The sequence below is a fragment of the Poecilia reticulata genome, chromosome 8, assembly GCF_904066995.2.
Source record: "Poecilia reticulata chromosome 8, P_reticulata-male-v2, whole genome shotgun sequence".
NCBI classification, from domain to species: domain Eukaryota; kingdom Metazoa; phylum Chordata; class Actinopteri; order Cyprinodontiformes; family Poeciliidae; genus Poecilia; species Poecilia reticulata.
Window position 1 is genome coordinate 23,618,859 of NC_088837.1, and position 27,254 is coordinate 23,646,112.

The window sequence follows — 27,254 nt, forward strand, 5'->3', positions numbered from 1 at the left end:
TTTGTTGAAGCTGTTACCTAAAAACCAGAACAAATGGTTCGTATCGTCACTTTAATCGTTCTGATAATAGATCCTCAGCACACCAACCTTGGGTCCACGTCGCTCAGAAGATGCTTCCTGATGCTGCTTCATGAGTCGAGGTGTGTGAAGGCAGATTTTCCTCCCGAAGCTGCAGAAGCGCGGCCGACTGGAGGGAAGCCGCAGCCGCATCAGAAAAGGTCGTGGCTCTCTTCCCACTGCACACATCGGACATGACGAGCTTTCCTCGTCCTTTTTCTCGAGGCTGCGTGAGCTGCCATCTTGGTGTGTGCCAGCTCGTTATTGATGGGCCTCCATGCTGATGTGCAGACAGGAAACTGGAGAGCAGGACTTTGTTCCCGTCTGCTGGACTCGCTGCGTGTCTCTGTTTCCTCTCGTTTCGCTTCGGAAATGTTTAAGCTCATGTCATACTGGAGCGTCTTACTGTAAAAAACCATCCAAGTGTGGATACAAGCATGAAAGTGTGTTTTTTTTTTATTTCAGGATGGCGGCCATGTTTCAAGATGGCCGCCATATTGAACAAACTTCTATATCAGTGGTTCTTAACCTGGTTGGATCGAACCCCAGGGGTTCGGTGAGTCGGTCTCAGGGGTTCGGCGGAGCCTCTGCCGCGGAGGTAAAGACACACCTGTGTAAAGTCGTGATGACGCCCCGCTTTGCCATCACTTACTGCAGAGGATCACGTTACATTGCTTAGCCAATCAGAGGATCACGTTACATTGCTTAGCCAATCAGAGGATCACGTTACATTGCTTAGCCAATCAGAGGATCACGTTACATAGCTTAGCCAATCAGAGGATCACGTTACATAGCTTAGCCAATCAGAGGATCACGTTACATAGCTTAGCCAATCAGAGGATCACGTTACATTGCTTAGCCAATCAGAGGATCACGTTACATTGCTTAGCCAATCAGAGGATCATGTTACATTGCTGAGCCAATCAGAGGATCATGTTTCATTGCTTAGCCAATCAGAGGATCATGTTTCATTGCTTAGCCAATCAGAGGATCATGTTTCATTGCTGAGCCAATCAGAGGATCATGTTTCATTGCTTAGCCAATCAGAGGATCATGTTTCATTGCTTAGCCAATCAGAGGATCATGTTTCATTGCTGAGCCAATCAGAGGATCACGTTACATAGCTTAGCCAATCAGAGGATCATGTTTCATTGCTGAGCCAATCAGAGGATCATGTTTCATTGCTGAGCCAATCAGAGGATCACGTTACATTGCTGAGCCAATCAGAGGATCACGTTACATTGCTTAGCCAATCAGAGGATCACGTTACATTGCTTAGCCAATCAGAGGATCATGTTACATTGCTGAGCCAATCAGAGCTGCGGAGGAGCCCTGATTGAAGGAGCTCCTCTCTTAGCATGGATTTGAACTTTTGTCTTTTAATTACTTCAGCAAAGCTCACAGTTTTTACCAAATTCTAAATCTGCTCCTTAGTCACATCTTTTCGGGGTTGCTACTGCCTCTAGTGGTGTGGGGGTGGTAACACAACTAATATAATTACATTACTAAATCAGAATACCGCAAAGTATTTTGTGTGTCAGGGGCGAATAAGAAGGATTTGGTGAATGCGCATATGAAACTGGTGGGTTCGGTTCGGTTCCTCAAAAAAGGTTAAGATCCACTGGACTAGATGTTCCAGACGATGTGGCCGATTCTGAAGAGCAAATCTATCCAGTCAGATTCTCTGCGTCGTGCTTTATTGTTCAGTTATGTTTAGGATTCCTAACTGCATTTTCTGACCCGTTTGAAACAAGTTTTATTTTTTTACATGTTTCACCACACTGCAAAACATAAATCTTACCAAGAACTTTTAGTTTAGGTTTTAGCACAAATATCTTAGTACACTTGAAATAAGAGAAAACTAACTTAAAAATAACTTTTCAGGAAGATATGGGAGCTTGTTTTGAGGCAATGACTCCTTAATATTGGTGAAAAAGTTCAAGTGTCATCTGTAAATTACTAAACTTAGAACATGGGAAAAACATTTTGTTACAAGTGAATTTATCTGCCAATAGAAATCATAATTTTTAATGAATAGTAAGAATTATTGACTTAAACTGAAAAGTTACATTTAAGTTACTTTTATTTTAAGTTAGTTTTATTTTAAATTAGTTTTATTTGAAGTATTTGCACTAAAAACTAAACTAAAAATACTTGGTAATATTTTATGTTTTGCAGTGTAAGGAAGTTCTCCCATTGTTTTGATGAGTTTCAGTTTCTTCATTACTTATTTTACATCGGCTCTTCTCCTCCTAACTGCACTGACTGGACAAGTTAAAGTTGTTTTTACAGGTCAGACCCTGTTGGTGTGTTTTTACTCTGCTAATTATTAATTTCATCCATCCATCTTCTTACACCCTTGTCCCTCAGTGGGGTCGGGAGGGTTGCTGCTGCCTCTCCAGCTAACGTTCTGGGCGAGAGGCGGGGTCACCTGGACAGGTCACCAGTCTGTCAAAGGGCAACACAGAGACACACAACCAGGCACACACACACTCACACCTAGGGACAATTTGGAGAGGCCAATTAACCTGACAGTCATGTTTTTGGACTGTGGGAGGAAACCGGAGAACCCGGAGAAAACCCACCATGCACAGGGAGAACATGGAGACTCCATGTAGAAAGACCGGGAATCGAACCCAGAACCTTCTTGCTGCAAGGCAACAGCTCTACCAACTGCACCACTGTGCAGCCAATTTCATACATTTATATCCGCATTTAAAAAAATAAGAAACGTTTTAAGTGAATTAGCACTAAACGTCAGATATTGGTATCAGTGGATCTGTATTTCAAACCATTTGTTATCATTAAATGCTAATAATCTAATCACATCTAAAGTTTTCCACTGTGGTCGTCCCATTCACACAACCTTAGAGTGATTATATTTCTATAAGTATTTCTGAAAACTTTAAAATGAGTTGCTAAAAAGCACAATTTGAAATGTAAAAATATTTACTTCTTTAAGTTTTCAGCTGTGAATCTGCACTAATTAGCTTTGATTGTCTGGACCAGAATATGTTCAGTGCAGCCAAAGCTGTTGGCTTCCAGAGGAAAACGGATTCGGTGCCTGTGAGTAGGAAGCTGCTGGTGGAAACTTCAGACGTTCAGTGAGACGACGCTTCCAGGTTGGATCAGTGGGAGGATGTTACATTTTACATATATTAATGTGAAATGCTTCTAATTAAAATGTCAATAGCAGAGCTCAAATTATTTATCTTTTCTCAACTTTGCCAAATACAGAAAATAATTTATAATGAAGTTTTTACTGAAGGGTTTAATCTGTAATATAGCAGCTCACTAGTTGCACTTCACACCAAATCATCTCAGGAGAATGTTAAACAGCTGCTTTTCTAACTTCCTGAAACCACCAGCTGTGCTGCACTGCTTAATGTTAGTTAAGAAGCTAATATTAGTGATTACACACGATAGTGTGACTTTGCTGGCTCAAACCACAGTAACTAACAACATCAGCGCATTAACATTTACAGTCATATTCGATAAATATTTATAAAATATTTATAAATATAAATATTTTCAGGCTCGTTTATTAAGTTAAAAACAAAAACGTGCAGAAAGAACAAGAATTATAAAAACGGTTCTTATAGTTTAAGCAAGTTTTAGTTTTCTTTGAGTTGAATACAACATGGTGCATATTCTGAGTTTATTTTCTATATGGATTATGGAATCGGTATTGATAACTTTGTGTTGCACCAAATGCAGTTTTTTGGCCGATACGTTTTTTTTTTTTTGTCTGTAATGTCGCTAAATATAACAAGAAAGTCACTGAATTGGTAAAAGTGAGCGACTGACGTTAGCGACGAACGTGCAGACGTGACCTGGTGGGCGGGGCTAAAGGTTCACGCCAAACCGCCCGACGCTTCCAGCTGTAGGCGAGCGCTGAGAGGAGCCGCTGGTTTCCGTTCTCGGTCTCTTTGTACAAACTGTGATGCAGTGAAGCTTCTGCAGTCGTAACGGAGCCTCAGATGAACATTTTGTGTTCAGTTTCTGTTGAACAAACGGCGGTGGCAGCCAGTGGCGCAAAAAGTGGGTATGCAGGGTATGCAAGCAACGCAGAGGGGCGCGGCACCAGAGGGGGCGCCAAAACCCCGTCTGGAGGGGGCGGCTCGCCAATGATGTTTTCCCGCACACTTCTGCGCGCCTTACGCTCCTTCACCTCGCGCACATAACGAGGTAAATGTAGCGAGTCTTACCCTTCACGTATCGTCGCCTCAGGGTGGGGGGAGGGGGTGAAGGAGCTCGTCGCTCCTTCACCCTGACGTTCCTTCCCTCGGTCGGGGGGAGGGGCGCCGATCTATGTTTTTGCATCCACCTGAATAATGTGTAGTTGCGCCACTGGTGGCAGCTGATAACAGCACGATGCCTGTTGGAGCTTCTTTCCTTTTTCTTCTTCTCCTGGTTACTTTGAACAAGGGCGGATTAAATATTAAGAGCGTTTTGGTTTTATTGACTGAATTAGCTGGTGTTTAAATTTCCCAGATAACTCAGAGGTTTTGTGAGTTTTGTGAGTTATTAGCTCCGTTTTCGTTTCACTTGAGCCGCCCAGTTTGACGACCTGCTAGCTAACCTGCATCGGTGCCTTCATAGACATTATATTATATATATATATATATATATATATATATATATATATATATGCCTTCATCTCCTGGCAGGACTCCAACCACTGGCCACTACGTCACGTAGTAGAGTCTCTCTGATTGGTTGACGCTCCTCGTCGAGCAGCGAACGTTCAGATTTCTCAACTCTGGACGTGTTGGACGCTCAAAACGCTTCACGCCTCCACATTGACTTTGGATGTACAGTGATCCCTCGCTATGACGCGGTTCACCTTTCGCTGCTACGCGGATTGTTTTTATGCAGTTTTGTTCGCAGTGCATTGAGTTCTGCGTCCTGATTGGCTAAACCGTCTCCGAGCTCCTTCTCTCCCTGTGTGCCAATAACGTTACGGTATTTAAATATAAGTAATACAGATTGGCCATTCAGGAGATGAAAGCTGAAAACTTTGAATGCCTGCTGGAAAAAACTGTCCAGAATCAGCGCAGAACCGACCGGAGGCCTGATGAGATCCGTCGCTCCGCCGTAGATCCAGCTGTGAATCTGCAGGGCAGCTTGGAGGAAACGCTCTAACGACATGACTGGATCACATTAAGGCCCGATTGATGAACACGGGTTTTGTTCTTTGGTTTCAATGTAGAGTATTTAATTATGCTGTGTAATAATTGTAAAAACTAAAGGTAACTACTTCGCGGATTTCACTTATCGCGGGTTATTTTCGGAATGCAACCCCGTGAAAAAACGAGGGATCGCTGTAAAGCAGACTTTGGCTCTTGATGCTCAAATCGTGTTTGCTGTGAAGGTGCCATAACGTTCAAACCTCTCACTGCAGAGCTGAAGAGAGCAGCGGTCGATTTTTAGACATCTGAGGTAGAGAAGATCAGTGGATAAGATCGGCTTCACGTGTAAGTATCGGCCCCAAATTAGATGCATCGGTGCATCTTGTAGTTCTCATCAGTTTCCTAGCAGAGGGGCTGCAGCAAAAGGAGCAGCAGCTCATATTAGCAATCCGCTTACTGACGTCGATCCTGGTAAAAACGTCTTTGAACCAACACTTAAAAACAACCTTGACTTTTCCAGCGTGTGACTCGCTGCTGATTTCAGCGTCATCGCCGTGGCGTCCCTGCCGCAGCCGCCGGCTGCTTGTGGCTCTTCCTCTTGGCTTTCATTTTCTCCTTTTCGTGGAGAGTTGATGTCATTCAGACTTTGGTTTAGGCCTCTTGTGTATGATTGTGTGTATAGAGTGCTAATGAGGGGGGAGCGGGAGGAGGATGCGGAGTCGGTGGGATACAGCTGGACGGAGCGGGAGACTGTGGTGAATGGGTAACCATGGCAACTCTGCTGGCTAAGATTTAAATGTGGAGAGAGGAACGAGAGAACGAAAACGGGGGGAGCGAAGACGGAAGCTGCAGCGTGGATGTTTGTAAGGGAACGAGTCGGGGCGAGGGGTTAATGTGCATCATTGTTGCAGGTTAATTTTTCATCAAACTACAAGGTCAGTGCAGCGTTTACCCCGCACAATGCACGCCACAGCGCTCCAAACAGGGCAGGGGTCAGAGGTCAGCAGCGCTGGAAGAGGGAGAGGATGAGTTAGCGAGAGTTTTCAGAGAAGAAGAGTGTTTTAAATACAGTATGGCCACCAAAACAATTTAGTAAAATGATATTTTATTTACACAAACAACAATATGTAAGAGTCAGAAAATCCAGAAAACCAAACGTCAAATTCAACAAAAATGTATAAGAAGCAATCAAAAATGCATACATTTGAAAAATTTCTGGATTTTTTTAAACAACTGAATGAAAAACAAAAATTAGGTTTTTTTTATTGAAAGAAACTGATTTGGAAAAATTTTATTTAGTTATTTTTATTACTTGTATAAATTGTCATTTTGTCTTTAAAATACCACAATTTCCTCTTAACTTCATATTTTGTCCGTCTGATGATTTTTAAATATTAACCGATTGATAATTTGATCAGTTACTTGAATAGACTTTTTACCAAATACTTTGTACCTCAGTCGTTTCTTGGGCGGCTACTTTTACCGTAAGTTGATAAAACGTTACTCTGCGTAATATTTTGGCTCCTCCTGAGCGAAAGCGTTTCCTGTTTTAGCGCGTCGGCCTCTGGCCTGCCGTCGGCACCGACTAGTCTCACTCTCTGCGCTCCTCCCAACATCACAGCCACCATCTTAACCTCGGCTTTCTTCTTTTACACCTCGTCTACCTGAAATAGCTCTGGCACTTAAACCTCGCTGCAGAGAGAGGGGGGTGAAGCGTGTCTGGAAATTAAAACGTGAAAGAGGTGGTCCAAAAATAACACGCAGCTTCTCTTTCTCCATCAGTTTCCGCGGCGGCGGGGGGGGGATACAGATGTTGCAGCAGTCGCGTCTCCATGCCGACTGCTGCGCTGCAGCTTGCCGTCCCACCGCTGCTGCAGCTGCAGCTGCAGCATAGATGCTGTCGCCTGTGATTTATCGCCGTGTCCTTGTGTGTGTTTTAATGTCATTGAACTTCGGCGTGCGCGTTATTGATCGGTCGACCAATCGGAGCCCACCTCCCCGTCTTCTGGAGGAAAACTCCACCTGTTTCATATTCATCCCTGTGTGTTGTCTTTTGCTCCATCTCTCCGTTTTCTGTGTTGTCATCCCCCTCCCTCCATCTCTGTCTGCTTTATATTCATCTCTCCGTTGAGCCTCGCTCGCTCTTCTCCTCTTTCTCTCCCAGATTATTAATATTAATACCTCTTCTTTCCTCTTCTTTCCCCAACTACTGATCTCTTTTCTGCTCCTTCCACTATTTATACCTCCATCCTTTCACCCAGCCTTCCCTCCATCTGTCTCCATCTCCATTTCTTTCTTGTGTCTCTCTCTCCACAGCTGTTCAGTATTCATCCATTACTGTACTGTTGATAATTCCCTCCTCCGCCTGCAGCCATACAGTCATCTATCAGATTAATAATCCTTCTCCTCTTCACAATCTCTGCGCCCCTTCCTCAGGATGCTCAGCGTGTCGGATGGGTTTGTCCCATCATTACAACCATCATCATTAATAACCAGATGTCCTTATTTGGGGTTATTGGGGTCTAACTAACCTGCAGGGGGAGCTTTCTTGACTGCTCATCTATTAGCGGTAATGTGCAGCGGGCCTTTCGGCGCCGCCGTCCTGCGGGCGCCGGAGCCTTCAGCGCCGCCGTCACGCAGGAACGCGGTGGCATTTTGGTCTGCTGTGGGGGAAATGCCACGGGATTGGGCGGGCTGATTGTTTTCAGGGTTCGGACCTTTTAATAAGTCTGAGTTTAATTGCAGTTGATAAGTGTGGCATGTTCGCGCATCAATCCATCATTGTCGTATTAATTGTTATACCTTGGTATAATTAGTGTTAACAAATGAGCGCGGGCCAGAGACGGCCGGAAGCCGCTGCCTCACCCTGGTGATGTTATTGATGGCTCTGAGTTGGGACCAAATGTCTCGTTGCACCCTGTCAGCACCGTTATGTTTGGCTTTTTAACTGATGGGTTTGCTCACAACCTCATATTTCATTATTTTTAATAACTGAACAGAGCAGATTTTCTTTATCATATTCCCGATTGATGCAGATGATTCTCCAGTCGGTTCATCAACTCTTGTGTTAGATCTAAAACGGGACCAACTGTTCAAACGTTTCGCACGTTTCTCTACTTCCACTTGCATCTCAACTGCTTTAAAAAAACACCCAGAAGTTTTTTTGGCAACAAGTTAAAAGTTTTTTGGTTTCTGTAAAACGTGTTGGTCCAAAAACCCCAGCGAAGCCCACCCCGTTACCTAGCAACCCAAGCTGAGCTCCAGCTCATTTGGTCAGCTGGTTTTATCGCTGTGTTCGCTGTACAATGGCTGCTAGAAAAGACAAGTGTTTTGTTGTTGACTTACCATCCAGAAAACCACTTGCTGCATTTTAACTGGTTGTGCAGGAGGCCCCACTTTTGCTTTTAAAAGTTGTATGGTTGTATAATTGTGCAGCCATTTTCAAGAGTGAGAGCAAACGTTGAATTGGGGGCGTGGCCAGCAGCAGCTTATTTGTGTTTAAAGGGACATTATGAACTGAGCAGACGAAAACCTGATTATCTAAGAATGATTTTGTAAAAAATATATATATAATAAACATGTTTTGTATATAACATGCATCTATCCTAACAAATATGTCCCCTTTAAAATACAGTTACAATAAGAAACTTGGCATTTCAAAATATCCTCTAATTTATTTTACACATAAACTAAAAGTCAGTCCAGTTATGAATGTACATCAAGAGACTGAATCTTATATTATTGATGGTCTCAGACCTGTGAATATTTCATCCATGAATGAAATATCTGCTTATTTTAATGGTTCAAGCATCAAATAAAACTTAATTTTTTATATTCACCCAGTTCAAATCTATTAAAGGAATGTTATGTTATGGTGAGCAATAAAATGTTTGATTCCTTATTTAAAAATTATTGAATTATTGGGACTATTTCCATATTGTCTTTCTAGTATCAGTAGTTTAATGAAAAATCTGACATTTGTTTAATCTGATAAATCAATTAATCATCAGAATAATTGATAGAGTAATCAATTCCTGATAATTAATTTCAGGAATTGATATTTCAGGAATTGATTAGGCTTCAAATACTTTGTCCAAATTAGTTACAGCCTTAATTTGGATAAAATTTAAATCTTAAAAATACTGTTTACCATGACAACATGGTAAACGGAGACAATAGAATCCATTTTTTTAAGTGCACAAAAGTAATTTCAGAGCAAAATTAAGCAAAAATCTTTGTCAGAGTAGAAAAACTACAATTTAATCAGGTATAATACGTTCAAAAATCAGTGAATAATAAATAAAAATTGCCAACAGGTGAATCTGTGACCACTGAGCCAAAAACATACGGGATCAACTCTGATCAGTTTCATATAATCAGACTTTAATTTAGCCTGATGAGTTTATTTTTTATATCTTTCTGGAAAAACCAGAAGTTTTCCTGCAGAGACTCTGAATGAGTTATTTTCTCCTTCTTTAATAGTTGAATTAATGATGCTCATCATCCATGTCAGAATGGATTCTCTTTAATGTTTACTTCAGTCAGAAAAACCACATGTTTCCTATTTACTCTGCATGTTTTGTTGTCTAGACCTTTTAACAATTAGATGCACCAGAATCCTCTTGCTGCGCGATGGGATTTGATTACTGGCAGAATATCTGTTCAGGGATTATGTGGGATTTGATGTGAGCAGCGCCACAGAACTTCTAATACTTCTGACAGATTTCTTTTGACAATCCCTCCCCTGATATGAGCTACACTGTAGATGTGTTGGTATTGTTTGTTTTGTTCGGTGTGTGCCGGTGAAGACACAAAGTGCAGTTTGTCTCTAATATCTGCTCCTCTCTCTCTCTTCCTCTTTGTTTTGCTCATCGCAGTAACTCCTGGGCTCTTCTCACTTCACAAAACGCCTCACTCAAATCTCCTGACAGCCCAAGGAGAGAAAAAGAGCAGCATCTGTTTATCTGCATACTTCTATGTTCAAGAAACAGGAGGAGGAAACAGAGACCGACAGAGGAGGACAAATGAGATCTCGGAGGATGTGGAATTAGAGGGAACAAATTGATGCTGGAGGACCGAAGGGAAAGCGAACCACAAATCCACCGACGTGGAGCCACCTCACCTGTATCTCCGGATTAAAGAGCGGGGTCATGTCCCAGTTGCCATGCGCATTGCCACGCTGACCTGCCTTCCCGGCCCTTCCCCCTTCCTCTTTCTATTGGTCCATCTGCTCCTGCGGCTCCTTCTCATCCTCCACGGGCCGCAGTTAGCGGGAGCCGCCTCCACCTGCCCTTCCCTCTGCACGTGCTCCAACCAGGCCAGCCGGGTCATCTGCACCAGGCAGAACCTGGAGCAGGTGCCCGAAAGCATATCAGTCAACACGCGATACCTCAACCTGCAGGAGAACTCGATACAGGTAAATGCCGCCGAAACCAGGTCGCCTTGGAGCGAACGTACGGAGACGACGAATGTTTCCGTCAGGTTTCCTTTTGATTTGACTGATATTTGAGCTAAAGTTCATATTTGACCCTCAGATTTATGTAAACAGTGGCAGTAGAGGCTCCTCCCCTTCCATGAAAAAGGCGGGAATCACCATAGCAACCAAATACATGTTTGTTTTTCCTTGGTTGTTGCCAACTTTCTTTTAAAAGGGACAATGCATTTTAATGAATATATATTACATATATATATATATATATATATATATATATATATATATATATATATATATATATATATATATATATATATATATATATATATATATAGTGAAACTGGGAATAAACGTTTTCAATATGTGTCACAAACAGCGCAGTTGTTTATGTAAACGGTGGCAGTAGAGGCTCCTCACCTTCCCTGAAAAAGGCGGGAATCGCCATAGCAACCAACTACCTATTTGTTTGTTACCAATTTTTATGTAAAAGATTGGTTCAGTTGGGGACAAATATTGCAACATGTGTTACATTTTCAGCTGCTCCAGTTCTGTTTCACGCCATTATGTGTCAAACATGTTCCCATTCTCACCTGTGGTGGCGCTAAAGACCCACTAACCAAAATAAAAGAAGACACGGAGCGTAACTTCCATCGTCACAAAATGTAAATAAAAATGGGGCAGTGTCAGACTTTAGTGGTTGTAGGATTTCTCTCTCATCTTTGGTAAGTCATTTCTCCTGCTGGCACTAACCTACCGTGTTTGTTTTGGTTGTATTTACCCAGAATGCCCTGCGGTATTGTTCTCTTCCTGCTTTTGGAGTGACATCCGGTCCACTTGGCATGAAGCATTTGACTTATGCCAGAGTTCACTTCAAACAAACCAAGACTGATTTTTATAGTCGGACTACAAAGCTGATTATGCATAGTCACACCTCCACAAATGAACCGGACCTTCAAAGCAAACAAACTAACGTTTTATTAAACAGGACTGAACAAAGCTGGTGTGAACACACCCTACATTTTCAACAAATACAGCACTGAGGAGAACATCATCACCAGGCTACGGCGACCTGCAGTTTGTGAGCAAGTTACTTCTATTTAACACGAAACGACGTAAATCTTTGTGTTTTCGTCCCGTTTGCTTCCTAACCTTAAAGTATTTGTGCTTTGACTGTGAAAGGTTCTCGCACGCTTATATTTTTTTAAAAACGACATTGGAGAAAGAGGTTAAAATGATAGAAAAGGACACAGGCGTCTGCTGACCTGAGGGAATATTTTATGAAACCAAAGCCAGACTCCCTTCAACACGAAGCAGCTTTTTGTATGCATTACCAATTTATCTGGAGCGCCAGGATGGTGTGTGGCTGCAGGACCGGAAGGCTGGATTGTTTAACCTCAGACCATCCATATATATATATAGATATATAGAGGGGGCTGCACAGTGGTAGAGCTGCTGCCTTGCAGCAAGAAGGTTCTGGGTTTGATTCCCGGCCCCGGTCTTTCTGCATGGAGTCTCCATGTTCTCCCTGTGCATGGTGGGTTTTCTCCAGGTACTCCGGTTTCCTCCCACAGTCCTAAAACATGACTGTCAGGTTAATTGGCCTCTCCAAATTGCCCCTAGGTGTGAGTGTGTGTGCATGGTTGTGTGTCTCTGTGTGTCTCTGTGTTGCCCTGTGACAGACTGGTGACCTGTCCAGGTGACCCCGCCTCTCGCCCAGAACGTTACCTGGAGAGGAACCAGCAACCCTCCCGACCCCACTGAGGGACAAGGGTGTAAGAAGATATATATATATGTGTGTGTGTGTGTGTGTGTGTATACTGAACAGAGCATAAATTCAGTTTCTTCATATGTGAGGAAACTGAATTTATGCTCACTTGATTCCTCTGCAGTTTTCTTGTTGTAATTGGATTCATCCTCATGTTGCTGACAGAGTTTTGTTCTTTTGTGGTTTCTAATGAAAAGCCACAAATATCCTGGAGATTGTTAAATTTTTCCACAGCATCACTTGTACTGTTGGAGGAAACGTCTTATTAAACGTTATGTGATGTTAACGGAGCATAAACGGGACATCGCGCCACTCGATTTAGACGCCGAGGTTCACAGGGAAGCTGTTAACAAGCAGGCGAGAAATAAAGAAATAATAATAATAACTGTATTTATTGCATCTTGTTTTCAGCCCAGAAAATTTGATTCGGTTTGCCGTATCCTGCAGCTCCACTTGAAATGATTAAAAATCTAAAAATGTTTTAACACCTGAAGGCATCCTAGATTCAGTGGCTTATTTTTTCCTCCACTGAGTACCCTGAGAGTAAAGCCTTGACAGCTTCCACCCCCTCTTCACATCCTCACCCTCCTTCCTCTCGCTGCCTATCACCCTCCCTTCTTCTTCTGCTCCACATACTGAAAACGCGGCGCTCCGACTCAGGACACACGCACAATAAACCGGAGAAGATTTCAGGCTCTTCCTTTCAGCTCCTCTCACTTACTCTGTGTCTGACTTCTCTCCAGCCGGATCTCCACAAACGCCCGTCATTGTGTTTCCAGGAAGCATTTCATTTGTGCCGCGATGCTGCGAAACGTTCTGCAGACTTAGGAGCTCCGTTTGGAGCTGAAGGCCGAATTCTGCCTCCTTTGTGGATGTAAATAGGTCTGGTCGTTTCTGACGCGGTCGGGCGTTCCTGGTCTGTTACACTGTAAAAACACAAAGGCTCTCCAAGTCATCTTGGTCGAGTTTCTACAGCAAATGCCTTGAAATAATTATTTCACTACAATCATGGAGAAAATGTCTTGTTATAAGTTAAATAATCTGCCGGTGGAACTAGAACAACTTTTTCATGGATATTAAAGAATTATTGGCTTAAAACGAACTCGTATATCTTACTGAAAAGTTACTTGTCTGTTATTTTTGTCTTATTTAAAGTGCGCTGAGGTGTTTGCACTGGAAACTAGACCAACATTGTGTGTTTCTGCAGAGGGGGGAAGCCTGCCGCACTAATCAATTAATCATTCACGGTTTCAGTTGTTTGTGGTGTTTCACTGCAAAAGGACAAAATCTTTCCAAGTGTTTTTTACCAAGTGAATAATTTCTTACTTTTAATGAAAAAGATACTTTTTCATTAAACCGGATAATAATCTGCCAATTAAACTTTTTCATCCTTATTAATTAATTATTTTTTAAAAAAGCTCCTAAATCTGAAAAGTTACTTTTAAGCTCATTTTGTCTTATTTCAACTGTTTTAACTTATTTACTCTACAAACTAGACCAAAGTTACTTGGTAAGATTTTGTGTTTTTGCAGCTTTACTTCCTTTTTCATTCATCATTTTTTGCTTGTTGCGTTTTATTCCGGATTCCTAAAATGTCCTCCAGTTCCAACTTTAACGCGTTTTGTGCAAAATTAAAGTAAAACTTTGTGTTTTTACAGTCTGCTGAGGCTGCTGGTTCCTTCAGTTTTCTATTTGTACGGCGATAAGAAGCTCAAAGTTGGTTTTATTTTCTCTGCAGCCAGCAGAAGTTTGGACACACCTACTCAGTCTGAATTAATGGCCACATTTAACCCGAGTGTGGGCGGCGGGGAGGACGGCCGACACGGCCACTGTCGACCCGCCTCGGCCGACGGACGCGCTGCTGATTTGCTGCGTCAAAGTGCCGTTTTTATGTGAGAAAAGCAAACTATAAAACTTAATTTGTTTGCAATCTTTAAAACGACGTGAAGGGCTCTTTGTAGCGGAAATGTATTGATCTGGATTTTACTGCCCGACTATTTGTCAGCATTAAGGAGGTTAATAAAAAAGCTCTCCAGTACAAGTAAGGTACTCCTAATTTGACTGAGACTAACTAAACATTGTTCAAGAAGTTGAAATTCTTAAGAAAAAATAGAAAAAACAAGGAAATCTGGTGTTATTCATGTAAAAAGGTGGTGAGAATATTACCTTAAAATTCATGAATCACAGTCAAAACTTGAGGTTTCATCAGTGAAGCAGTTTTGCATATTCTGCTCATGTCGATTCCTCCTCGGGCCTGAAGGCTGGTGAAGTTCATCCATGATGACGTTGTTGCTGTGCGAGCGTTGAGCAATGCCTGACCTTTTGCACAAGCACTACACAAAGGTCAAGTGTGTGTGTGGTGGCGGCCGCCTGACGGATGCGTCGCCTGGCTGGGCACGGCTTCACAGCTCGAGTGGCGGCGAGCCGCTCAGCGGGGGTCCGGTTACAGTCCGCAGCCGCGCAGGAAATTAACGCAAAAACAGAAAACACTGTGCAAAAAAATTAAACAGAAGCATAAATGTCTAAATGAGGTAAAAATATCGAGAATTAACCTGAACTTCAGTCACAAACAGCGAGATAAATTTCATATTTGTTAGCTGAAACTCGTCCTGCTGGAATAGTTTTTAACCAAAATGCACAGGAGGGAAAAAGTAAAGCAAAATTTGGGATAAACAAATAAATTTAGTTACAATTTGTCCTTAAAGTTAATTTTAAATATCAAAAAATTTACCATGTTCAGTAATGTTTAGATATACCTGTATCTGTATTTCACTTTAACAAACTGTTGAGTTGAAACTAGTTTACATGCCAAATAAAAACATGTTTTTTCCTCATTGTTTGAAGTTAAATCAGACAAAATTTCTCTTGATTTAGATCAACAAAAATGATTTATTTTCTCAGAATATGTCAGATATTTATTTATTTATTAAGTTTACATACATTTCCTGATATTTCCTCATTATTTGCATACTTGTTCTTTGTGATCAGGCAAAAGACTTTTAGCAAATCAAACTAATGAGATTTTTTTTGTCACCATGACTTTGTCTGTAAAACTGCTGTTCTATGCAAAAAATTAATTTAAAATCATTCACTTGCCTTTTGCTTCATGTAATAGTAAGAATTTATTATGCAACATTATTTGCTGACAAAAACTGATGAGTTTTATCTGTTTTAATGACTATTTTTGTAAATTACATGTCGTCATATTTTCAGTAATTCTCATTTCTTCTTGTCCCTCCAGGTCATCAAATCCGACACCTTCAAGCAGCTGAGGCACCTTGAAATCCTCCAGCTCTCCAAGAATCAGATACGCCAGATTGAAATCGGGGCATTCAATGGCCTCCCTAACCTCAACACGCTGGAGCTCTTTGACAACCGCCTCACGTTGGTGCCAACACAGGCCTTTGATTACCTCAGCAAGCTGCGGGAGCTGTGGCTGCGCAACAACCCCATTGAGACCCTCCCGAGCTATGCCTTCAACCGCGTGCCCTCCCTGCGTCGCTTGGACCTGGGGGAGCTCAAAAAGTTGGAATACATCTCGGATGCAGCCTTCGTGGGCCTCGTCAATCTACGGTACCTGAATCTGGGCATGTGTGGGCTCAAAGACATTCCCAAGCTGACGCCTCTCGTGCGTTTGGAAGAGCTGGAGTTGTCGGGGAACCGTCTGGATATCATTCGTCCGGGATCCTTCCAGGGTCTGGTGTCTCTTCGGAAGCTGTGGCTTATGCACTCGCAGGTTTCCGCCATTGAGCGCAATGCCTTCGACGACCTGAAAAACCTGGAGGAGCTTAATCTGTCCCATAACTCACTGCGCTCCCTGCCTCATGATCTTTTCACACCCCTTCACCAGCTGGAGAGGGTGCACCTCAATCATAATCCCTGGGCCTGCAACTGTGATGTACTTTGGCTTAGTTGGTGGTTGAAGGAGACGGTGCCCAGCAACACCACCTGCTGTGCCCGATGCCATGCTCCTCCACTACTCAAGGGCAAGTACATTGGGGAACTTGACCAGAGCCACTTCACCTGCTTTGCTCCTGTCATTGTAGAGCCTCCTACCGACCTCAATGTCACCGAAGGGATGGCTGCTGAGCTGAAGTGTCGCACAAGTACCTCCACAACGTCAGTTAACTGGATTACGCCCAACGGCACACTGATGACCCATGGGTCTTACCGGGTGCGGATATCTGTTCTTCACGACGGCACGCTGAACTTCACAAACGTCACCCTGAGGGATACGGGCCAGTACACCTGCATGGTCACCAACGCTGCTGGAAACACCACAGCTACCGCCGTTCTCAACGTGTCTGCTGCTGATGCCAGTGTCAACTACACCTATTTCACCACCGTTACTGTGGAAACGGATAACGGAGGAGCTAATGATTATGCACAGGTTGCCATTGAAGAGGCCAGCATTCCCATTCCTTTGGACCTGTTGCCAGAAGTGGTTCCTACCACCGTCTCCTCTCTGGCTGGCGGCTGGTCGTCCTCCTCTCCCCGGACAACTCAACCCACGTTCACTGTGCCGTTCACGGAGCCGGGATTCTCTGGCCTGGACGATGTGATGAAGACCACCAAGATCATCATTGGCTGCTTCGTAGCCATCACCTTCATGGCAGCAGTGATGCTGGTGGTGTTCTACAAGCTGAGGAAGCAGCATCAGCTGCACAAACACCACGGCCCCGCTCGCGCCATTGAGATCATCAACGTGGAGGACGAGCTGGGACCCGGGGCAAGTGGCCGGGGCAGCGGTATCTCCGGAGGATCCACTGTGACACAGAGCGCGGGCGGTGGATTAGGCGGGAGCCAGAGCCTTCGGTTGCACCACCCCGAGATTGTGAACCTACCCAACCTGGCACGATCGGATCATCTCAACCACTACTACAAAACCCATCACTTCAACAGCAACATGATGGGCCTGGGAATGGGCACAGGGTCAGGAGTGGGCCTCAACAACAACAACAACCCCTCGTCGTGCTCTCAGTCGCAGAGCATATCCTGCTCCCAGGTCCTGTCCAGCACCGGTGGAGGGACGTCCACTGGTGGCACCCTGCCCTCCACCGTAGCCCTGCCTCAGCTGGGTCTACACAGCTCTCTGAAAGGCCTGATGGGAAAAGGCCAGAATGAGCCGCTGCTTTTTAAGAGTGGCTCAAAGGAAAATGTGCAAGAGACTCAAATCTAAAAAGGTTTGAGGTAAGACAGAGTAGATGTTAAAGAGAGACCATTTGAGAGCGACTGTAGCCCAATGACCTTAGGGACAATCTTTAGAAAGGCTCTACATAACCTTTATTTTGTGGTGGCCCTTTGTTAACAGGTAGTAAGACAAAAGGAGACAGTAGACCAGTCCCACAAACAGCATTTGCACAGTCCCAAATGTCAGAATTACTCATTGTGTGCAGCGTGATACAGTCTTTGCCAAAGCTCGAGATCAAGCCTTTTCTCTCAGCGGACAGATGTGAACAATGCACGCGTGTGGCGAGCCCTTCAAGGATGTATACAGATTGCTTCGTACATTTCCAGATGCATTCAGTGTATATATTTGGAGGGAGACGTGATATTGGCCATTGAACACGTTGTCAGATTAGTGTTTGGCAAAGCCAGGGAATAAACAATGATTTGTGCGAGCGGGCGGTCCCAGGTTTTCAGAGGAAGCAACATGAGAGCAGAGCAGCAAGGCCGCTTGGAATATCGGAGGAACAAAGTGGTTTTGCTCTTGGCTTTATCACGGCTTTTCAATTTTACACCTTACTGGTTACTGTCTTCTTCTGGAGAGGGGGAAATATCACGAAGGAATGAAGGACAAGATTATGGAGATACGGAAAAAAACTGAAGATACATATTATATATACCGTAAATATATTTTCATTCAAATAAATAAATTATGAAAAATCTTTATCAAGCAAATGAGTGACCACTACGACGACTGAAGAATATATATATTTAAAAAAAATAAGTTTTAAAAACATGCCCTGTCGTTTTAGTGGACCAACCCATGGTTACTACTTTTCCGAACTTCTCTTCCTCTGGATAAACGTGAAACATCGGAGTTACAACGCAAACCTGGCAAAAACAAAAAAAAACAGAAATTATTTTGGTGTTGACTCTTTTTTTGGTAGCCGTTTTCCCTCCTGCCCATAGAAACGGGGTCTTTGAGAACGGAGATGTTCTGCTCTCTGCTGCAAAACCACAAACACATCAGATGTGGTGGCACTAATGATAATCCTGACGGCCGTAATGATAACAAACTTAGCTTTATTTGTCATCAATGCATTTAAAACGGTGAGACATTGGAATAATTCGACATGCTAATGTTACCGTGCTATCATTATTGCTCACGTGAGAATTATTGTTACTGCACAGATGGCCGAGAAAAGACGTTTTTCATTTGTACATGACGCTGATCTCATTGGGCAGATTTAAGCAAACTCATCAGCAGGAAGTGACCCGGCGCGTAAAATGGCTTCCTCGACCCCGGTTGACCCCGTCCGATGGGACCCTCATGCTGTCTGACATTACGGACCAAGACTGCACCTTTTTGCAGAGTGGATTTGATGGCAGCAGGGGGCGAAAACGGACGGACATTTTTTTAAAAAGGTAAGAGACGCTGGAGGCTGAGATGCATTTAGCGCAGAATTCAATGGAGGGTGAATTTTTTTCTAAAGAAAAAGGACAACTAAATGAAAAAAATATAGAATCTTATAGATCTCTTTAAAAAAAATGAAACGGAATTATTATAAGTGTTTTTCATTTTTATCTAGTTTGATTTTATTTTATTTTTTAAATCACGTGTTTACCTTTATTGTAATATTGTTATTATTATTAGCTGATTACGCTGAAAGATGTTCTGTTAGCAGAGGTCACTTTGGAAAATTAAAAAAAACTTGGCACATAAAAAAAAAGGCAGTTGAAGTTTGTGAAAATTCGGTGGCTGTTTCCTTTAGTTATTTTTTTATTTTTCGTCACCCTCTGATCAGCTCTAATCGTTGTATCACTGTTTGTATCCCTGTAGCGAATGTGGTTATTTTTTTATTACGTTTTTTTTCCTGTTTACATTTAGTTTCTGCACAGAGGGACAGGAAAAAAAAAAAAAGGCTCGCCGTGTACATTTGTGAATGTCATCGCTGACCGTAGTGCTCAGAGTGTGACTCTGCTATGTCAACGCCTCGTTGCCGTGACAACGCACTAATGCACCAACCGGCGTCTGCCCCGCGTTCACCCACTTGTTTGACGGATCCTCTGAGAGGCGCCGCGTCTCGCGGAGCCGGCCGGCCCGTGTTCCTTCAGCGGCAGCAAATCAACCTCAGCATTAGAGCCGTGTCCTCATGCTAAACACCCTCCGCTCTTCCTCCTCATCCTCCGCCCCAACCCTCAGCATCCTGCCATCAGGTTTCCCTGGCAACTGTTGCTGCTGCGACAGCCCCTTATCACAGCGTCTTGATTTGGGTTTTGAATGCTAAGCAGATGAGAGCAGACAGTTCAGAACTTCATGCTTTTTAAACATCACCATTTCTCACCGATATACTTTAGCAAGCCGCTAACTCTCGTACATTTACTTGGAAGATGTAGCCACAATGCTGCATTAGCTGCCTTAAAGTCACACCCAGGTGGAAAAACCGAATGGCATGGACTAAAATCTGAAGACAAGTTCAGTTTAGACAAAGAAATCTTGCAAATATCATCCTCTAAATCTTTACTTTTTGTCACTTGAGCTTCACATTTATTTTCATAAATGCTTAAGCTACAAAGCTAGCTGCGCTAACCCAAAAGCACAAGTCATAAATATTAGTTCTGCTAAAGAGCCGTACCAACATGGTATTTAGCAGAAGCTAATGCTAAAGCACTAATCATAAATATTAGATTAGCTAATGCTATAGCACAATACCAATATGGTAAGTAGCAGTAGCTAATGCTATGACATTAATCATAAGCATTGGTTTCACTAGCTTTAGCACTATGCTAACTTTAGAACAAGCTAATGCTAAAGCACTGCTAAACATTATTTCCACTAGCTTAAGTGCTTTATAAAGCCATGGCTTTTAGCAGAAGCCGATGCTAAAAGCCAAACTCAGCTGTGGTGACACCCGTCTATTGTCAATGTCACGTTTTGAAACAAAGTTTTGTCGCCCACTACAGGATCAAATGAGTTATTACACATCTACCTGTGCGGTTGCACTTCAGGAAGTGATTCTTTGGAAGTCATGGTTTCAGTTTTTATAGTTTTGAGAGTTGCTAAATGTAGCAGAACATTAGCAGATTTTTACACCATTTACTGTAGAGCTACAGCAATGCATTCTGGTACAGAATAAATATCCAAATTTCTTCTCATGTGGGAACAGAACCCAAACATAGTAAGACAAGTAAGAGTAGCACTACTGCAACAAGTAAAAGTATTTGGTAAAAAGTCCACTCAGGCACTGAGTAATTGATCCAATTATCAGTCATTTCGTATTTAAAAATTACATCCAAAATATAAAGTTATGTGGAAATTTTGGTATTTTAAGGACCAAAATTAAAATAAATCCTATAATTAACATAATTATAAAATGGCAAATGAAAGCAAAAGAAAAAAAAATCTATGTCAGTTTCTTTCGATATGAAACTTTAACAGAATCTGTGTGTCTGTGTCTGGTGATTTTTTGGTTAAAAAAGTGGATATAAAATCCAGAAATTTTACTCAAGCAAGAGTACTTCATAATAAAACCATTCAAGTAAAAGTAAAAAGTACAGTGTAGTAAAAGTACTCCTAAACGTAATTTTTTTCAAAACTTTCCTCAAGTAAATGTACCCAACTCTACAACTCCTGAGTGCAGGTGAGATGCTGTCTACTCCTAAACTCTCCGCACAACCCCACTTCAAAACATTTTAATTTGCATGTTCCCCGCTCCATTGCTAAACAAATTTATGCACCTTACACTTGTGATTAACACTCATTCTCTGCACAAGCTATTAGCATTTCCTTCTCCCAGCACAGGGGATACAACCCCCCCACCTCCCCCCTCCAGAGTTATTTCCATATTCATCTGCCTGTGTGTGCAAATAACAGGAATTATCAGGCGGGCACGCTCCTGGGGAAGGATACGTGTGTAGCTTTCTGTCAGTATTTGTGCGCATCACAGGCTAAAAGCGCGGTTTGGGCCGTGGACTCGCGCCCCGGCGGCTGCAGCGTCTGTAAGCGGCGGGCAGCCCCCTCAGGCGCCTCTGAAGTGGCACAAACCAGAGGCTGTGTTATCGAGGCTGGAGACACGCAGTCACATTGCTGCAGTGTCTGAGTCACGGAGCAGCCAACACGCTCCAAACAGTCTAATGGAAATGCTGCGTTTGCCGTGCAGGAAGGGCGTTCAGGGAAGAGGCGGAGAATCGCCAGGATTTAGGCGTTTGTTGCAGGGCTGAAAACAAACCTGTTGTGCTGCTGCGTGAGGCGGAGGAATCTGAACCTTTAGAGGCGTTCACGGCGTAAAGGTGCTGCGTTCGAGGCTTCAGGTGGCCTGCAAGGGAGGAGGGGCGCTGAGACCTCCATTTTAGATCCCAGCTCGCTCTCTCTGCTTCGGGCTAATTTTTATGATCCTCTCACTGACACTTTAAGTAAGGACAGGATATTTTTCCACTGCTTGAGCTGCTCCTCCTGCTCTGCCTCTGCACAGAGTCCGATAATAACTAGTTACATTTACTCAGTTACATTCAGCTGAGTAACTAATGGAAAAATATTTACTTTTACTTGAGTCATTTTATTATGAAGTATTTCTGCTCTTACTTAAGTAAAATTTCTGGATTTTCTACCCACTGAATGAAAAACAAACATGTTTTAGTCAAAATTCACCAGACAGACACACAGACCTGCAGTTTAGGGTTTTTTATAGAAAACACAGATTTGTAGACATTTCTTTTGCCCGATGTTATTTTATTTATTTATTTTTTATTTTTTTGCTGTTTATATAAATTATTGGCACTTTGATCTGTCTGTTGACGTAATTTTTAAACATTAAATGTTTGATGATTTGATCAGTTACTCTGTACTTTTTACCAAATACTTTTTTACTATTACTTGAGTCATTTCTTGAACAGATACTTTTTAGTTTTACTTGAGTAAAATTATGTTGAAGTAGAGCTACTTTTATTTGAGGAATATTTATCGGGTTTCTGTGGAGCACAAATGAGCAGTCAACGTCTACCTAGCTAAGCTGTTGCCTTCCGATGTAATTGTCCTTGATTCTCATCTCCCTGCTGCACTGTCTGGGATTTCCCCCATTCAACTTGATTTCTCTGGCAGAATTTCAACCAATCAGCAAACACAATGACAAGTTTTGATGACAGCTTTCTGCCTTGCTTTAAAATTTTAGTCTGCCTGTAGTTTTAGCGATGGGAGCGGAGAAAGTGAAATATGGAATTAGCATTAGCTGTGTTTACACTGACCATAAAATTGCACAAATTGGAATTATGAAAATAAATTTGCTTAATGAAAACCCGGCAATTTGTTTTAGTTGTTCAAGGGTAGATATAATTTGAAGTTATCGCTTTAGCATTAGCTTCTGCTAAATATAGTGTTTAATGTTTGCAGAGCTGTTTATGGTTAGCGGTGTAGCTTCAGCAGAAGTTTATTTATAATTAGCGCTTTGGCAATATCATAATGTTTATTATTATTAATGTTTTAGTATTAGCAGAATTAATGTTCATGATCAGCAATTTAGTGTTAGCAATGCTAGTGTTTATGAATAGCACTTTAGAATTAGCAGAATTAATGTTCACCGTTAGTACTTTACCACTAGCAGAACTAATGTTTATGATTATAGCCACAGCATTAGTGGAACTAAAGTTTATAAGTACTGCTTCAGCGCTAGCAGAGTAAATGTTTATGGTTAGCACTTTAGCATTAGCAGAACTAATGTTTATCATTAGCAGCTTAGTTTTAACAGAACACATGCTTGTTGGTTATTGCTTTAGCATTAGCTGAACTAATGTTAACGATTAGCTCTTTAGTGTTAGCAGAACTAGTGTTTATGGTTGTTGCTTTGGTGTTAGCAGCTAACCTTTTAGCTAGCAGGCTCACCACTGGTGTTGACCCCGTTGTTAGTCACAACCTTGTGTATGAAAAATGTTTTGAAGCTTCTCCCTTACGGTCGGTGAGGTAATCTGAGATGTGGCCGCGTTCCTCCAGGCTCGTTGTGGCCAGCAGCGCCACAAACCCAGCGGCATGTTGGTCCCTGAGGGCCGCTCTGCACACATGTTGACCTCGGCTCTACCAGCCCTCTGGAAGCCCTGCACAACTTAATTTCTTTTCCGACACCCTCCCCACCCTCCTCTTTAAAAATAGCAGTGAAGATAGCAGAGCTTAATGCATTATTGATACATATGGTGTCAATGATGCATGTGCTGAGGCACCGGCGCTAATTTTCTCCACGTTGCTGGGGCCAAGAGCATCAAACCGCCTGTAATTTATATGCGTCGTCGTTATTGCTATTATTTTTCACAGCCCCATCAGGAAGCGCGTCGGAAGCCAAATGTTGCAGCTTCTCTTCTCACATGACGGCTGCTGCGACTCTGAGACGTGCAGGACTGTTTTCTGTGCCACTGTGTCACCGAGCAGTCACCACCATCACTACGGCAAGCTGTCTGATCATAAAATCTGCTTCAACACACTCCCAATCCAGATATCTGAAATTGGTTTATGACTGTTAGACCTATTATAAAATTAAAATAACTCTAATTATATTTTGACTAAAAAAATAGCTAACTCTAATTAATTACATTCTGACTAGTATGAATGATGCCATTAAGTTTAATGGAAGATTTAATTCAATCTGCAATTAAATCATGACTAGTTATGAGGTCAATTTAAGATATTGCTTTTCATTCCGACTAGTCATAATTCTAATTAAAGGTCTTAAATGTATTTTAGATACATAAGTAGATTAGACTGTTGCAAGTTAAATTGCAGATGTCTTGAAAGCAAATAATTAGGCAAAACTAATTTTGACTACTCGGATTTCCTCTAAAAATATATTTAGAGGAAATCTGAGTAAAGTTCCCATTATTTTTAATTATTTTTAATGGGAACTTTACTCAGATTTCTTAAAACAACATTCTGGGGAGTCAAATTTACATTTTTGATATGCTAAATAAATATTTTTGATTTATTCAGTCAAAACGTCACAGATTTACGTCGAACCTTTTGTATTTCAATAAGACAGTAAAAAAATAGAAAAAAGGTTTTTGTAAATATTTTCAAAGTGCATCGTGTTTTTGTCAGAAGTGAAAAAATATGAAATTATTTGCCAGATTTCTGAAGCGGTCTCCGGGTTTACGAAGTTTTGCATCGTCTTTATCTTCCATTTTTCCACGTTGTAATATTTTCTGACAATTTTGGGCAAGAAAACCAAAATTCTGCAGGCAGTTGTTTGGACAGCTCAGCGGCAGCAGAAGGGGCTGACAGGAATCTTAATTCAGATACATAACAACGTTATTTTGACCAGTTATGATTAGACGACAGAATATTAGAGACATACTGAAAAAAAATCAGAAGTACAATTATGAGTATAAAGTTGATAAAATGAGAATAAATTTGTAAAACGAGAATAGTTATTATATTGTGACTTTTTTCTCATTTTATGTCTTTATTCTCATACTATTCTTGTAATAAATTTTTTATTTTCGTAACGTGGCTCTATACTTCACGTCGTATAATAACGTTCCACATGTCTTTGTAATTAGGAATCCGTTGACGTTATGTACAACTTCTTCAAAGGAATTTTATTAAAATGTAATTAAAGATACTACTACTAGTCAGAATGTGAATGCAGAAATCTTAAATTACCATTCGCGATAGTCAAAATGTTTTTTTGTTTTTTTTTTTTTGCATTTTATGATAGAACGGCTTGCCATACAGCTGCGGTTTATCACCGTCATGCCGCCTTGATGCCGATTTGGTGACACCGGTTCCGGTTTCCTGCCCCGGTCCTTCTGCTCAGTCGCTTCATGTAAAATAAAGTTGTCAGACATGAAAGTTGTTTTGTTTTTTGATTTTTCCCGTGAGAGTGAGAACCGCAGCGGCCGCCCGCCGCTCGCCGCCGCCGGGGATCGAGTGATTTATCGACCCGGCGTCCTCCAGCAGCTTCCTGCCGAGGTTGATGCAAACTTCCGCTGCCTTCCTGCGCTTGACGCCCTGTGAAGGTCTCCTTAATTTGAAAACGGCCGACACTTTAGCGCATGGCTAATTCCCCGGGTGCCATGGAAACCATGGCTGATTCCCCGGTTGCCATGGAAACCGAGCCCGCGGTCACAAGGCGGCCATGATGGCGGCCAGAGGCGTGTCAACGTTTTCTTTTCTTTTTTCCCTTTTCGGGGCTGTGGCGCAAACTGTGGCGCACTAAAATTAAATTTTTATCTAAATGCAATGCAGACAGAGGGATATACTAGAAACAATAATATGAGAATAAAGTTATACAAATACCATCGAAATAATAAAGTCGTAATATTACAATAACGTCGTAAAATAAGAGTACAGTGATGAGAGAAAAAGTCCAAATGAAATGAACTCGGATTCATTTGGTGTTTTATTAGGACTGTAAGATTATAATATTATGAGAATAAACTCAATTATTCGAGATTAATCTCAAAATTTCTATATTTTTCAAGCAATTTCTTCAACTTTTTAAACAGAAATTTCTGGAAAATTTCTCCAATTAAGCACAAAATTACAGATTTTTTTTTCTTATTTTGAATTTTTAAAGTCAGAAATTTTCTTTTTTTTCTCTAGGAAATCTTTGAGATTAATCTGAGTTTTTTTTCAAGCTAATTTTTGACTTTTCAAGCTCAGAAATTTTCATTTTATTCTAGAAATTCTCAGGTTAATCTAAAAATTCTGAGAATTTTTCCAAGTTAATTTTAAACTTTTCAAACTTGGAGATTTTAAGGTTGTTTATTTTTAGATTAATCCAAACATTTCTCAGTTTTGCTCCTTCTTTCTTGGATTACCCGGCGCCGCCGTCGCATCATCTGGCCTGTGTTGCGTCTCCTTGTAATTATTTGCATTACAGGAACACGTTTCCTCCAGATCGCTGGCTGATCTATGAGTGATGTCAGCCGCTGTCATCTCGAACGCCTCTGTGTTTTCAGAAACCCTGCAGCCTTTGTGCTGCTGAAACTTCTTTGTGATTCCACTGGGGAAGAAACGGCAGCAGATCTTGACATGTTCAAACGACGCCCGTCGTTCTTGGATCCTGAAACATTTGGAGCTCGGTTTTCACCCAGCATGGCGTCGTACCACGGAGCTTCTTTTTTCTTCTCGCCTTTGCGTTTGGAAAACAATCTTTGCTGCTGCAGCTGTTGTTGGGATGTGGAAAACAGTCCTTGGGATTTTTACTGGAAGGTTTTTGAAGCAGCCTGAACTATTAGCGATGTGCTGATCCAGCAGCTGCCGCCTCTCAGAGGAAAACTCACTTCCTCTTCCTTCCTGGGCGATTTCTTCACTCGCTGCCATCATTGCACTGCGCTGTGTTTGATGCTCGTTTGGTGGATTCGGATTAACTTTCAAGTGGAGAAACTTGGAGCAGGGTGAAGTTTTACAATATCCAGAGCTTTAAAAATCCCCCCGATATCTGATCAATCAGGGAATATCGACCAACTGCAGACCTAAGTAGCAAAGACAATAATCTAATATTTCAGCTAAATCTTCCATGTGTGGATATAAAAACGTAACTTGGCGCAGATGTTACCAGAACGCTGCATTTGCAAAGAAAAAAATACAATTAGCAGATAAAAAAATTCAAGATGGCCGCCGAGGAAAACATATTTGTCAAGTTTGTCGATATTTATCACAAATGGATACTTTGTGATGAAATCCTACATAATTTGACCCATAGAAATCATTTTTACT

General features: G+C 41.9%; 1 protein-coding gene and 1 long non-coding RNA gene across 13 annotated transcripts in view; one reads left to right on the top strand and one right to left on the bottom strand.

Moving 5' to 3' along the window:
- Positions 1–18,471, top strand: part of lrrc4ba (leucine rich repeat containing 4Ba) — a 54,121-nt gene extending 35,650 nt beyond the window's left edge. For all 7 annotated transcript variants that reach the window (XM_081610280.1, XM_081610279.1, XM_008416403.3 and 4 more), the window contains 2 exons: positions 10,067–10,605; positions 15,630–18,471. In XM_081610280.1, coding sequence (XP_081466406.1) covers positions 10,354–10,605; positions 15,630–17,567 — 2,190 coding nt within the window. In that variant the 5' untranslated portion in view covers positions 10,067–10,353 and the 3' untranslated portion in view covers positions 17,568–18,471. The remainder of the gene's footprint in view (positions 1–10,066; positions 10,606–15,629) is intronic.
- The window catches only part of LOC103468973 (uncharacterized), a 50,627-nt gene that overhangs the window by 3,335 nt on the left and 20,038 nt on the right, over positions 1–27,254 (bottom strand). For 3 of the 6 annotated variants that reach the window (XR_534278.3, XR_014088740.1, XR_014088743.1), the window contains 2 exons: positions 14,555–14,877; positions 12,762–13,314 (listed from right to left, as the gene is read on the bottom strand). This is a non-coding gene — a long non-coding RNA (uncharacterized LOC103468973). Of the gene's footprint in view, positions 1–87; positions 463–12,761; positions 13,315–14,554; positions 14,878–25,735; positions 27,011–27,254 lie in introns of those variants that run through there. The other 3 variants (XR_014088741.1, XR_014088742.1, XR_014088744.1) reach the window with 3 other exon arrangements.